General features: G+C 38.0%; 2 protein-coding genes across 2 annotated transcripts; one reads left to right on the top strand and one right to left on the bottom strand.

The window, feature by feature from the left end:
- Window positions 1–469: 469 nt before the first annotated feature.
- On the bottom strand, window positions 470–3,901 carry LOC143218401 (2',5'-phosphodiesterase 12). Its single transcript, XM_076443549.1, has 6 exons — window positions 2,704–3,901; window positions 2,185–2,324; window positions 1,819–2,105; window positions 1,221–1,373; window positions 1,016–1,136; window positions 470–753 (listed from the first exon to the last, which is right to left on the bottom strand). Exons 1-6 carry the CDS (start codon window positions 3,549–3,551, stop codon window positions 491–493), a joined length of 1,812 nt encoding a protein of 603 aa, XP_076299664.1. The 5' UTR covers window positions 3,552–3,901; the 3' UTR covers window positions 470–490.
- Window positions 3,902–6,499: 2,598 nt separating this feature from the next.
- LOC143218408 (Golgi resident protein GCP60) lies at window positions 6,500–9,369 on the top strand. The gene is made up of 4 exons (XM_076443560.1): window positions 6,500–6,903; window positions 7,398–8,452; window positions 8,569–8,628; window positions 8,701–9,369. The coding sequence occupies exons 1-4, from the start codon at window positions 6,726–6,728 to the stop codon at window positions 8,797–8,799; spliced, it is 1,392 nt and encodes a 463-aa protein (XP_076299675.1). The 5' UTR covers window positions 6,500–6,725; the 3' UTR covers window positions 8,800–9,369.
- Window positions 9,370–14,670: the final 5,301 nt, after the last annotated feature.

The raw sequence follows: 14,670 nt of genomic DNA, 5'->3' as shown, positions 1-14,670 counted from the left end.
TTTTACGCGTATTTTTTTGTAGGGGTTGGAAAATCCCTTTTTTCGAATATCTCCGAAACTATTAGACTTAGAAAAACATTTCAAAAGCCAATTCGTGCGTCTTTGAATGACGAATCTTGTAGCGGAAATGGTTTTTTAAAAAAATAATTTCTTTAAAAGATACGTTAAAATTTGTAAATGTTTTATAGAAAAATTTTGCAAGAAAAAAGATGATTTTTCACATATCTCTTAAACGAATTATTTTTTTGAAAATCAGTTTCCACTAAAAGATTCGTCGTTCAAAGACGCACAAATCGGATTTTGAAATTTTACTCTAGACCTAATAGTTTCGGAGATATTCAACAAAATGGATTTCTCACCCGCTTAAAATATTTTTTCAGTTCTGTATTCATACCAAAATTTAATTTAAATCTGCGTATTACGGTAGGGTAACCTCCCTTTAAGGTTCAACCAACAAAAAATACAACAGTTTCCCAAAATGAATTAACTTTTATTTCGTCCATTTTAAATCGGCACATAAAGAAATATGATCGCTTGGAAATACTACAGATGGAAGGCCGGTATGCAAACTAAGCTCCTCCACGCTTGGCATCGGGATCACCTGTTCTACTTTTAAATGATCGGTCTGATAAAATATATAATCCAAGCATCCAGAAAAGCTTCCTGTGTAATTCGTAAATTCTGGAGTACCGCAGGCACTGGATAAATTAGTGTCGTGCTTCAAAGTTACATTTTCTACGAATTGCTCCGGACCTGTAACACGTCAATAAAACGGCATTTGAGATAAACAGAAAACATTCTGCGCGAACTGCGTAATAATGCGGATCTTTATGCAGAGAGAGAGAGAGAGTTTCTTAAAATTCGTCTAGAAAGATTGAAAATCGCATAAACATCCGCAGTCTGGCTATTACCAATGAAAATAGGATTTTATTTGGTCCCACTTTCTTCAAATTTGTCTACAAGACTTGAAAGATTGCATAAACATCCGCGGTCTCTGGTCATAACATTAACTTACATGATTTCCAATCAGCATAATCTTCTGGAATATATTTCTGTGTCATTAATTGATAAACGCCGTTCTCCGGTGTACTGTTGAAGTCTCCGCAGAACACGATGCTGACATTACATTCTGGATTCTGGAAACGAAAAATATAATCGATTCAATTCGAAGATAATCGAGCAAAAAGAATTTTATTTGAAAACTCTTTGAATGTAATTACTTTTTGCTTTGTTTCTTCGGCAAATGCTTGCAGATGTATCAGGCCATAATATGCTTGTAGTAGACGTATGTGATCTGCTACTGGTCGGAAATATAAGTGTGTATTGCCAATAACCAGGATTTCGGAATTTTCCTTAGATCGTAGTGCTACTGCCTACAACATGTTGTTGAGAATTTAACGCATTATTTACCGATCCAATTATTCAATAGTTTTTCGAAATGTATGTATTCAAAGGTTTCATTCAATTTTTCAATGATAACAGCAATCTCAGTTCTGAATGAACAGCAACATGATTTAATCATTTGAAAGAAGATATTTAAACTCAAGAGTCGCCACTAAAAATTGCTGTACCATTAAATACGTTGGTATCCAATCAATCACTAAACATTTAAGTATCGTATGAGGTATTATATCAAAAGAGAAAAATCACATAGAATGGAATTATTCTAGCTCGGAAGAAACGTTCAATTTTCGAGTTAGAATAGCTCCGAGTGCAAAGGGTTAAATTGAGAACTCCATTAACAAGATTTCAGTGGATTCAGTGTTAACTAGGACTTATAATATTGTTAATAGTGCTACGTAGACTTCTTTATAGTACCTGTATAATTGTATTTCTATTTACAAACGTCTCTTTCACGGTTTCGTTCTGAATCTGCGACCATACAGTATTAAACCCCTTTACATCTGTGCCACGTGACATAACGCTACAATTGGAATTCAATATATCAAACCTGTCCCGATTATAAAACACTGCAATTCCTTCTCGCAAGTCATTTTTCAGATTATACACGCCGCTGTAGTTTAACACAGACAGAGACGGCACTAAATCATTTTCGTAAACTCTATTGTCCACCTCCTGTAGACATATAATGTCTGCGTTATACCCTGCAACAAGTCGTTACACAGTTACTTGAATATATTCATTCTCTCAGTAAGTATTCGACAAAGGAGAAATGAAACTTACCTATTAATTCTTTAAGAATCAGTAATTTCCTATAATCCATAGACAAGGCGTATTGCGGACAATACGGATACAATGTATCCTTAGATAAGTCAGTCTCAGAATATATGTTCGCCAATATGTTGTAGGACGTTATCCTGAAACTGCAATTAACATAGTTTACAAACGATCAATTTATGTGTACAGGGTGGTTCGTCATTATTATTATTCGTAGCGAAGAATGTTTGCATAAGATTGAATGGTTTCGAGAGACGCATACTTTGGTGTAATAATAATGACAAACATCGAGATGGTAATACGATAATACAGAGTTTAAAGCTGCGCGTCTAGCTACTTTCGACAGCTGCATGCTGCGGAATAGTGCAAATTACGCCTGGTAAACATAAAAATAGGATTTTCGAGGGAGATCGCAGCCAAAATTGATCTTTTATCCAGCGCTTTAACGTCTTTGCGTTATCCTGGAAACGCGTCTACCCCCTTTCAAGCAAGATTTCAAATGGAATTGTTTCGTTAAAGATTTACCTATCTCCGGACAATTTTGTTTGAGTGAATGTGTGTCTGATTTCAAACGGACAGGATCCCGGACCAGCTTCTACTGCGTTATTAGATACAACTTCTATCGTTGGTCCGTCCTGCTCGTTGTTCCTCGGTATACAAGTTATTTTTAATTGACATCCCATATCGGATAGATTCGGTATATATAAATAACCTTCTCCAATGTGGATCCATTGATTATTTTCCTTTCTATGCCAGTTAAAAGTCGATTTTGTTCTATCGACGTACATCGATACAAACTTAGAAGGATAAGTTGGAAAACCAACTAAAATACTCGATGGTAATGCTATTTGACTAACATACGGTACATTTTGTTTCAACATGTATTCCGCGTCGAAAATAATCAGTTTTACGTTCGACGAGTCTTCCAGGATCGTTTTGCAGCTAAGACTGCCGTCGAGATCCGAATCGTTTCGCACTAATTTGATCATTTTCATCTCGATATTATCAATCTCGTTTTTCACGGGATCTGCATCAGCCTCCTTGCGTTTCTTGCCCTTCTTATGCTTTTTATTTACACAATTATTGATATTCGAATCCAGTCTACGAAGAAAATTATTTATAGGTTCGTTCACGTTTCTGTTGAAGTTGAACTGCCTGTCGATCTTTAAATCAACGTTAACGTAACGAAGCGACACTTGAAAACTCTCGCTACCCTCCTCGTGCATCACAAGTGCTTCGTTCATGTTTATCTTCGTCTTCGGCCGCGAATACTTCTTAACAAATTGGTGAAGTATCGAGAATGGATACGGGCTGGTTAATCCACGTGAATTGAAATTTCGTGTTACAGTCAACATTTCACAATGTATTATCATGTATTATGCATCTCATCATGTGTGTTTTGTAATATATAGACTAGAATCTTCAACAGAGAAATGTTTCGATGACGACTTTGAATCTATATACGGAAAATATTTCGTTTTTATGTTTATAAACTGCATATAACCACAAAATACGTAGATTGGTAAATACTTTCTGATACCAGACAGTTGATATCAGTTGATACTGTGCAATGTGCCACCGATAATATAATATATATACTATTTATAGTATATATACATATATATATATATATATATATATTTAATATATTTAGCGTACTGTGCAGTACTGTGCTCGTGTGCTGTTTCAGAGACTTGTAGATTTAAAATATGCATACTTAGACTGTGCATGCAATGCATTTTTCTGTCTACGGTTCTGCATTACCGATACTGTAGAATTGAAATGGATAGAAATGGAACGGCACTGAACGGCACATAAGTAATTTTCCTTGAAGAAAAGATGAACTGAATTTGTGACGTCACAAAGACGAAAAATCTGTACCTGTACCTCGCCTGTGTCTGCAGTATTGCAGTAGAAGTCTGACGGCGTGTGTGCCGAGAGTCTAATCATTCAAACAATCATTTTATGTATGAATATAGAATGAATAAATAAAGAAAATGAACTAAAAACGTAACTGCGAATATATTTATTCAATCACCAATCTTTTCCCGGACTTCCACATTCTGTCGTTGAGTAATATTGTTGAATTGAATTTTCCAACATTTTTCGGCCGTCTGACTTGTCGTTGACTTATACTACTGAATTTCGTGCCACCTCCTGCGATATCATGTTCTCCTGATACTTTCCTAATTTTCGAAAATTTTCGACCGTCTGACTTGTCGTTGACTTGTACTACTGAATTTCGGATACCTCCTTCGACATCATGTTCTCCTAATACAAAACTCAATTTTCGGGGTTTTCAAAAATTTTGTCGAAAATTAGGAAAGTATCAGGAGAACATGATGTCGCAGGAGGTGGCACGAAATTCAGTAGTATAAGTCAACGACAAGTCAGACGGTCGAAAATTGGGAAAAATTTTCGAAAATCTCGAAAATTGAACTTTGTATTAGGAGAACATGATGTCGAAGGAGGTGGCACGAAATTCAGTAGTACAAGTCAACGACAAGTCAGACGGCCGAAAACTTTTAAAAATTTCGGAAATTAGGAAAGTATCAGGAGAACATGATATCGCAGGAGGTGGCACGAAATTCAGTAGTATAAGTCAACGACAAGTCAGACGGTCGAAAATTTTCGAAAACCTCGAAAATTGAGAAAGTATCAGGAGAACATGATATCGCAGGAGGTGGCACGAAATTCAGTAGTACAAGTCAACGACAAGTCAGACGGCCGAAAACTTTTAAAAATCTCGGAAATTAGGAAAGTATCAGGAGAACATGATATCGCAGGAGGTGGCACGAAATTCAGTAGTACAAGTCAACGACAAGTCAGACGGCCGAAAACTTTTAAAAAATCTCGGAAATTAGGAAAGTATCAGGAGAACATGATATCGCAGGAGGTGGCACGAAATTCAGTAGTATAAGTCAACGACAAGTCAGACGGTCGAAAATTTTCGAAAATTAGGAAAGTATCAGGAGAACATGATATCGCAGGAGGTGGCACGAAATTCAGTAGTACAAGTCAACGACAAGTCAGACGGCCGAAAACTTTTAAAAATCTCGGAAATTAGGAAAGTATCAGGAGAACATGATATCGCAGGAGGTGGCACGAAATTCAGTAGTATAAGTCAACGACAAGTCAGACGGTCGAAAATTTTCGATAACCTCGAAAATTGAGAAAGTATCAGGAGAACATGATATCGCAGGAGGTGGCACGAAATTCAGTAGTACAAGTCAACGACAAGTCAGACGGTCGAAAATTTTCGAAAATTAGGAAAGTATCAGGAGAACATGATATCGCAGGAGGTGGCACGAAATTCAGTAGTACAAGTCAACGACAAGTCAGACGGCCGAAAACTTTTAAAAATCTCGGAAATTAGGAAAGTATCAGGAGAACATGATATCGCAGGAGGTGGCACGAAATTCAGTAGTATAAGTCAACGACAAGTCAGACGGTCGAAAATTTTCGAAAATCTCGAAAATTAGGAAAGTATCAGGAGAACATGATATCGCAGGAGGTGGCACGAAATTCAGTAGTACAAGTCAACGACAAGTCAGACGGTCGAAAAGTTTCGAAAATCTCGAAAATTGAGAAAGTATCAGGAGAACATGATGTCGCAGGAGGTGGCACGAAATTCAGTAGTACAACTCAACGACAAGTCAGACGGCCGAAAATGGTTTTGATTTCTCAGTTTCGCTATTTTTGAAAATTGTAAATCATTCCAGTATCTCAATGACAAGTTAGACTTGTGTGTGGTGTACATTTTTGCAGAAATCAGTAGTATAACTATACGTTAAGTCGGACGTTCAGGATGAATTTGTGGTTCAATAAATGAATATGCAGATGTGCTTTTTTTATTACATTGTCTTTATTTATCCATTGTAGATTCATACATAAAATGTTCGTATTTTGTACATGTACTTAGTGATAGTTATATATTCTAAATATTTATGACAAGAATGTTGATTGCCTCAGAGAGACTGACAGCGCTGTAACATCAGACATACACTTTTCGTCACCGACGAGATTTGCGTTGCATCCACTACATAGTTCACTAGCTGATCGTTCACTTCGATGGTGTCACTTCAGATAACATGCCTTTTTCCAAGATGACATCGACTACCAGATGACGGATGTGGGCAATGTGCTATAGTCTGTTGAGAAGTACTATGAACCTGAAGTGTACCTAGAGGGGAAAGGAGAATATTTTATTTTATTACTTGTTCATAACTCATTTGTCAAATATGATTTGTCGAATGTTATTTTCTACAGAGTCGGTAAGTCAGATCCGTAGACAGAAAACTGCATTGCGTGTGACGTCTATACTGACCATCAAGTCTGTGCATATACTCTCTGCCAGTAGTAATATTTTAGCTTTGGACGCATATACAAATTTTTCTATAAAGGAAGACACTTGAAATAAAACAATTCTTATAATAGAACTCCGCCTCGCCGATAATTCCGATAATGTCTCAATTACCGTATAGGTTTCGTGTACGAAGGTTAAGGCATTTGTAGCGACAGTAATTGACGTGTCAGTGCAATTGCAAATGGCGGGCACCAATGGTGACATTTCCTCGATGGGGAGGAAAATCGAAAAATTAAGAATATCTGCCGATGAGTCGACGAGGGATGACAGTGACATGGAAAAGGAGAAAAGTATGGAACCTCGCCTTTGGGGTTTCGAGACTCGAGAACTGTATAAAATGGCTGTAAATTTCTACAAAGGTGAGCTAGTCGCGTTGACAGTTTGTTAGACTATTCTCGCCGTTCAATTCTTTCCTTTTTCTCGAAGAATATAACGTGTTCATAGAAATGTACGATAATACACGATTCTATCACAGTTTCGTAATAACATGACATTTTCAAATGTAGAACTTTATCAGAACTTTATTTCGAATTACTGCGTCGATGTACGACGTTGTTTAGCTTCGTTGATTCGTATAGATTGTGTCAGGGAGTTCCAACTCGTTCCTCTTCGAGAACTGCTACTACGTATGGCTGTAGCATAAAGGTACATGTCCGTCCAAGAGTTTCCGAAGATTAACCGGCTTGATGGGGAGGCAAACAGCCCGGATAATTCGACTCGCGAGCTACAAGTTGGAGAACTCCCTGTACTAGAATTTACTACGATCAACTACAATCTACTGCAACATACTATAATACGCTAGAACATATTAGAATTTGCAATGTAGAATTTGAAATGTTCGCAATTCTTACAGAAAAGGAAGGGAAAGCGGTCCACTTGTCTTACGAAGATAAGTTGAAGTTGGTCGCTTTCACGCAACAAGTAACGCACGGAAAATGTACGGCCGAGAACGCGTCGCCTTTGGGCGTACTGGACGTGATAGGAAGGGACAGACGTTTGGCATGGCAGAACTTGGGAGATATATCTAAGGAGCAGGCAATGGAGGGATTTATAGTTTTATTAGACAAATTGTGCCCGTTGTTCAGAACTGTGGTAGAGGCGCAACGAAGGGACATAGAGGAGAAGTTACGGCTGAAGAAGGAAGAAGAAGCGAAGCAATTGGAAGAGGAGAGAAGGTTGAAGGAATTAGACGAACAAAAGAAGAAAGAGGAAGAGGCTAGGTTAAAGGAGGAGCTGCAGAGGAGACAAATTCAAGATGCCTTAAATCAGCAAACGTATTACCAGTTTAAAATGTACGCCGAACAACAATACCCTGGGAATCCGGAGCAGCAAGGTGTTTTGATAAGGCAGCTACAGGAGCAACATTACCATCAGTACATGCAACAATTGCGTCAGAATCAATTAGTCGCAGAGGAGCAAACACCGGAATCGAACAATGCGACGACAGAGGAATCCGAGAAGGAAGAGCAAGCTAAAGAGACCGAGGAGACAGCGCCATTAAACGAAGAAAACTCGGATGAACTGGATTGGCCACCTATAGCACCGGCAGAAATGTGGACGATAAAAGGCGTCGAAGAATTCAAAGAAACAATTAGGAGAGAAGCTGGCGACGCGGTTATTAAAGTCGGCCACGGAGAAATAGTGACTGTTAGGGTGCCAACACACGAAGACGGCTCGTGTCTGTTCTGGGAGTTCGCGACGGATGGTTACGATATTGGTTTCGGAGTGTATTTCGAATGGTCAAAACCGGAAACAAGTCAAGTATCGGTACATATTACCGAATCCGAGGACGAGGAAGAAGACGACGATGATTACGTCTTAAGGGAGGATTTAGAAAGTGGAGTATCGAATGGCAGTGTTCCGTCTGACTACAAACTACCATCGCCGCCTATAAGCGAGATAGTACCTGTGAGTATAACAACAGAATCTTTTGTTTATTGTCGAAGCTTTGGAGAAGTGACAGCCCTCGTTGAGAGGTCACGTTAATCGATATCGTTATTCATTTCATTTATTTCGATCGGCAGGTATATAGGAGAGATTCTCAAGAAGAAATCTATGCGGGAAGTCATAGGTACCCGGGGCAGGTAAGCGAATTCCGATAAAATATTTCTATCATGGATTGTCTTATGTGTCTTTGATAAATTTCTTCGTTACAGGGAGTGTATCTTCTTAAATTTGATAACTCGTATTCACTTTGGCGAAGCAAAACGCTTTACTACAGAGTATATTACACTCAGAATGGCTATGTAAATTAGCTCGACAAAAGGCCACTGCAATTCACAGAATGTACAACCATTGAGAACTAGCCGAACACAATGGTCTGCCAATACTGCTAGTCCAACTAAACGAAGAGTCCTATATATCATACTTCTGTTCACGTGAAGCAAAGCATTTGCAAGAAAAACGAAAAAAAAACAAATTATATACCTATTATAGTTGCATAAAGACACTTTATTGTTTAAATATGGCAAAAAAGTGGGCACAAGTAAAACAGAAACAAACGAATAAGGTTCCTACTGTTCCCTCTCCTGTGAACGATTTGTAAAATCGAGAGCAAAACGAACGCAATTGTATAAAACGTCAGCAACAACAGTATATGTGCAGCAAAAAACTTTGTACCCATTATTGTTCACGTCGCAATTCGGTCTATATATGTATATTGTGTCGATAATAATGTATTGGTTAAATCCATGCGTAATATTGTTTTTTCTGTGGTTTGAATTTTTAGTCTATCTTTGTTGTTATTTCACTCGTGACTATATCTTATATTTTTATGAACATTGTCCCACATTTTAGAAAAAAATACATTGCAATCAAAGCACTAAGTCTCTGTTCGTTCGTTTCTTGTAGTTACGTGTGTATGTTACACACGAAAGAATTTCAAATACCGTTTCCTTTTTCCTGTCAACATTTTTATTGTATTTTAATCATATTTTAATTTTTGCTTTTTTTTTACAGGAATGTATATTGTTAATAATAATAATAATAGTAAGTAGTTTATATACGCAGCGGTATACAGTTACAGGCTTATTATGCGAACGCGTGTCCAGTTTTAACGCATAATTAATAGACGATTCGCCCCTATAATAACAATTTTACTTAGAAGAGCACTTTTTCGAGACGGCATGGTTATTTTGTTGTTGCTGTTGTTATTTATTATTGCACGACAACACGAGGGCTCCGTTGCAGGCAATAAATACATCGCGCGGATTAATTTCCAAAGACATTAAGCGATAACAGCGGAATTCCTGTGGGCGTGCAATTCCTTTTTTACGGTGTAGCCAAATTCTCACATGTGATCGATCGCTTTTTTTGCTTTTTTTAGTAATCGATCGATCGAAAATTCGTAATAAAGTAGAATTTCAATCGACGTCGATAATTACATTATAATTTAGACATCTAAAACCCGTTTCATTCTCGATGAACGTTGTCGATTAAACGTAAATTGTTGATCGTTCCACTTACCCATTGCACAGACAGTGACATTCTCGGTAAATCTTTAAAGCCTAGATCATCTGTCTTCGTGCACCTATATTCATGAATTCTCAAATATTTTAAAGACACTGTAGACATTAAGGTATCGTACAACGCTAGTCAATGGAGTATTTAATCGAGCAAAACGTTTCTTATTTGTAACACTTTTCGATTACCCGGATCACTGAAAATTAACGAACATTCCTTAATCGAAATATTCCAACTTCTTGTTAGTTTTTCGAGTTTCGTAGGAACACGACATCTCCAAATAGACGTTTTCAAGACGTCTTATTTCAGACATTGTTATCCCGAGACGCCTAAACATTTAACAAGTTCGCGATTTTAAGTGTCGTCTGTGCCTCCACATTTACGGGATCTAGATTTTCGATTTACTTCATAAATGCTGAAAGACGTTTCATGAGGATTACAAATTTCTCGAATGAAGTCGTAAAACTCATCCGAGTACAAAGAAACACAATATAACGAGGACAAACATTCGTGAACAGACAACAGACCAAAGAGGAAACAAAATGGAACTGGTCCCTTAGATAAATATACGTTCAAACGGTCACAAAAGAGATTTCGATATACTAAATCAATGCACGGTTCACGCTCAAAATCCACGAACCTATTAAACAGTTTACGTGAGCGTCGAATTTTAATTGTCGCATGCCTCGTCGTTCAACGAATTTGCAGAATCTCGATTGGCAAAATTCAGGATTACATTAGATTTGCAAAATCTAAAATTTCATCGGATCCTTGCGATTCGTGAGACCACGTGTCCAATAGGAAAACGTGGTTCGAATGTGCGTACCATCGGGAAGTGTTTTCGTTGGAAACTATAATTGTTCTATATAACTAAGCATAAAAGTTCATATTGTTCTTTAAACGATTTTCGTGCCAATATAGAATGAAAATAGTCAAATATCTCAGCAACGGTAAGTTTTAGGACAAAATACACTTTTATACACGGAATAATACGCCATCTATCGAAGTCAAGCATAAAGAATTGAATATTCCATTTAAAAAAACAAAGGTGACGTTAAAAATACCGAAAAAGCACAACAAAGAATAATTGGCTGCTCTTTACTTTACCGAACTCAAAGTTTGTGCTTTCCTTTTCTGTGCTTTTGACAGGTAAGGGCGCCGCCATATTGGTTTGTAGTGTCGCGCGCTGCTAGGCGGCTCGCGGTCGTCACTACAAACCAATATGGCGGCGTCCTTACCTGTCAAAAACACTGCAGATTGCACAACTTTAAGCAAGCATAACTCCTGAACCATTGATCCTACAGGATCGAAATTTCGACCTGCATCCGCCCCGGGTACAAATCTACTGGATTACATACCAAATACATCATAATTTATAGGAGAAAGGCACAAATTTTGAGTCCGGTAGAGTAAAGTTTACCCGAATAATTCTATGATGGCAATGTGCGTCCTTTGATACCATTCAAATTCTCATGTCGCCAAATTTCGTATCTTTAAATCCAACAAAGATATTCAGGTATTTATCATATGCAGGTATCAAAGACGTCGAAATTCCTGATTAATAATTATTACTAGACAGCGGATCTTTATGCAAAATAAACATTTTCTACCTGAATTGAATTTTCTTTGTTAATATGTTCAATAGGTTGGAAATAATATAATGATTAATACTTTTACTGTTTTAAATTACACCTACTGATTTTCCTCGTAAGTGCATCCAATCCGCTGTCCAATTATTACATGTAATTATCGTGGTACAATTAAGGATTCCTATCTTGAACTCTTTAACTGTTGGCTATATTCGAAATAAAAAATACTTGTTTTATATTAACTAGTAGTTCTTACCCATCACTGTAGATACACTGACCTATATCTACTCTTCCGAGAATGCAATTTGCAACAAAGTGATTTGATTTTCATTTTAATTGTATATTTTCTCTAGTTCGAGCTCTTTCTAATTTCGAGAAGTGATCCTCTAGATGTTTACAAAATCGGCTGAGAGTGAGATCAATGAGATTTTGTAGTCTTAATTGTACCGCGAGCGCGTAACGATCGTCGGATCTAACGTTCTCTATTTAATGATTATCACGATTAGCAATTGGCATCGATACACAATCGTCGAGTATATGAAAAATATTTTCCTAAAAGCATAACGGTGCGTCTTCTTACTCCGCGGTAATATATAATGTATATACATATCACTGTGCAGAAAAATTGGCTGTATTTCCGATTACGTCCGTGCTCAGAATTGGATGAAATTTTGGAGATAGGTTCCTCCTTGACTAAAATGATCATTGTCAGAAGGATTGTTGGCGACACGGAAAAAAAATGTTTACCGTTTCAATGTCAGTCCCTACCTTGCCGACCAAATTTTTATTATCTCTCTTACTGACAAGGTATGAGGTCAACAAAGCTGGTAACGATCCATTTTTGCAATTAGTTGAAGATATCAAATATGTATAATCTGTAGATTAATATGAAATGTTTCCAAAATTTCAATTTGAATATCTGCAATGGGAAGAGATTATGCGTTCAGAATGAGTTTGGGTTATGTGGTGGGGGGCGGAGAGGCGCATACGAAAATTCTGGAGTAGTGTCGGTAAGGTAGAGAGTGATATTAAAATGGTAAACAATTTTTTTTCGTTCCGCCAAAAATCCTTCTGACAATCATCGTTTTTGTCAAGGAAGAACCTATTTCTAAAATTTCATCCAATTCTGAGCATGGACGTAATCGGAAATTTCGCCGAAAAATGTGTGACCTCGACAAAAATCGAAATTGACCCAATAATATATAATTATTGGTTAAAAACATTGCTCGTTGATTCATTGTATTCCGATTTTTTTGCATAGTGATATATGGTAATCGTACATATTAATATATATATATATGCGCATATATATTTATATGTATGAATATTATCTAATAATACAAAGTTCTCGGTGAAAATCTCGAGACACCGGTAAAAACGATCGGAATACGATAGCCTCTTGATCCGTTCGAGTGGAGCGGACGCGTAGACAAAAATATATATATTATGTAAATATATATTATACAATATACTGGGTGTCCCACGATTCGATCGAAAAAGCGATGCTAATCTTCAAATTAATTGGAGTATGTAGTATACTTACGAAAACAGTATATTTCTGGATCTGTTTCAACGAGGACACGGTTTACAGGTTAGGTTTTACAGGTTAGGTTTGACCAAGAATTACGCGACACCCAGTATACGAAATATACACAATTGTTCAAAATTTTGGGGTCACAGGTTTTTGCCACGTGCTTGATCCAGGATCTGTTATAACGTTCGGTTACTTTCTATAATATTCTTTTTCATCCGAAGAGTGTCGCTTTCCTGTTTTAATTGACTCGTGACCCGGAACTTTTGGACAGGAATGTACATACACGGATCAGGATCGTATAATATATTTCTGTATTTATGCGCGGGAAAGAGCGAAGACTTTCAATCGTTTTCGGCACGGATTTTTCGCTTCGATTTCTTTCGCTAGACTCTAAAATTGTTTGTTTTCCGCTTGAGCGAACGATTTTCGTTAGTTTCACGTAATTCGTGTGAATTGACACCGCGACCCATTCTCGATGCTTCGGTTTCCTTTTCTTTTGTAATCACTATGCGTAGCGTTTGCTTTCAAGTCGAATCTGACCGGCTGTGACAGTCGAATCTACTGTTTCACGAAAGGTAGGTACATACTGCGGGGCGAGACGACGGGGAAGTCCCCGGAGCGGTGTCCCCACTCTAGCTTCCCCTTCCGCGACACGTGACACGTACACGTGACCGATACTAGTCAGTGGCGGCTCAAGTCAAGTGGAGGCCCTAAGCGGTGAACATTTTGGGGCCTTCAAACTCACGGAAACTCGAGGAAACTCTCGCAAACTTATTAACAAAAATGGCGGGACCCTACCCGGCCGCTTACCGTTAAACCCGCCACTGGTACTGGTAGAGAGAGGGTAGCCTTTCCCCTCAATTCGTGCACCCTCCCCTCATCTGGCGCCTCTGACTTATATTTTTATATACATACAGCGCCAGGTAAACAAATTAGAACCACCTTAGTGGTTTTACTATTTATTATTATTTCTTAAAATGTTTAATTTTCCAGTTAAAACAGCTCCGAGCAGGGTTACCATATTCTAGTCTCGCCACGCCCCTCGCCCAGCTGCGCAGCGAAGCCCGCCTTCGCTTCCCCCACTCTTCCCACTAGTGGGGGAAGCAAAGGTGGGCCTGGCGAGACTAGAACATGGCAACCCTGGCTCCGAGTGCAAAGTTTTAATATGACGACAGTGCTGCCAGGGACCTTCTTGTCGTCTCACTATTTGCATCACGCGAATCGTATGCACGAGAGCATAAGATTTCACGAAAACTCACGACCATATCTGCATTTGCGACGTGTAAGACGCGACGTGCTATCGTATCATAGATAAACAAAGTCGAGGGGTTGTTAATAACAAGATAAAGAAAATCCGATTGAGATCCTTGAGAACCTTTGTAAGACAACTTATTAGCTATGTAGGCCACTGAATATCATGAATATCAGTGGATCACGCGGCTCTAACGAAAAGATCGATTAAAGATAGGTGACGTCTAGACCACTATCAGCTTCAAAGACTTAAAGATAACTGTTTGTAATCTCTGTTAATTATCCAACGG

The sequence above is a fragment of the Lasioglossum baleicum genome, chromosome 19 (genome assembly GCF_051020765.1).
Source record: "Lasioglossum baleicum chromosome 19, iyLasBale1, whole genome shotgun sequence".
In the NCBI taxonomy this organism is placed as follows: Eukaryota; Metazoa; Arthropoda; class Insecta; order Hymenoptera; family Halictidae; genus Lasioglossum; species Lasioglossum baleicum.
Note: the sequence above shows the minus strand (reverse complement) of the source record. Positions and strands in the feature narration are given on the sequence as shown.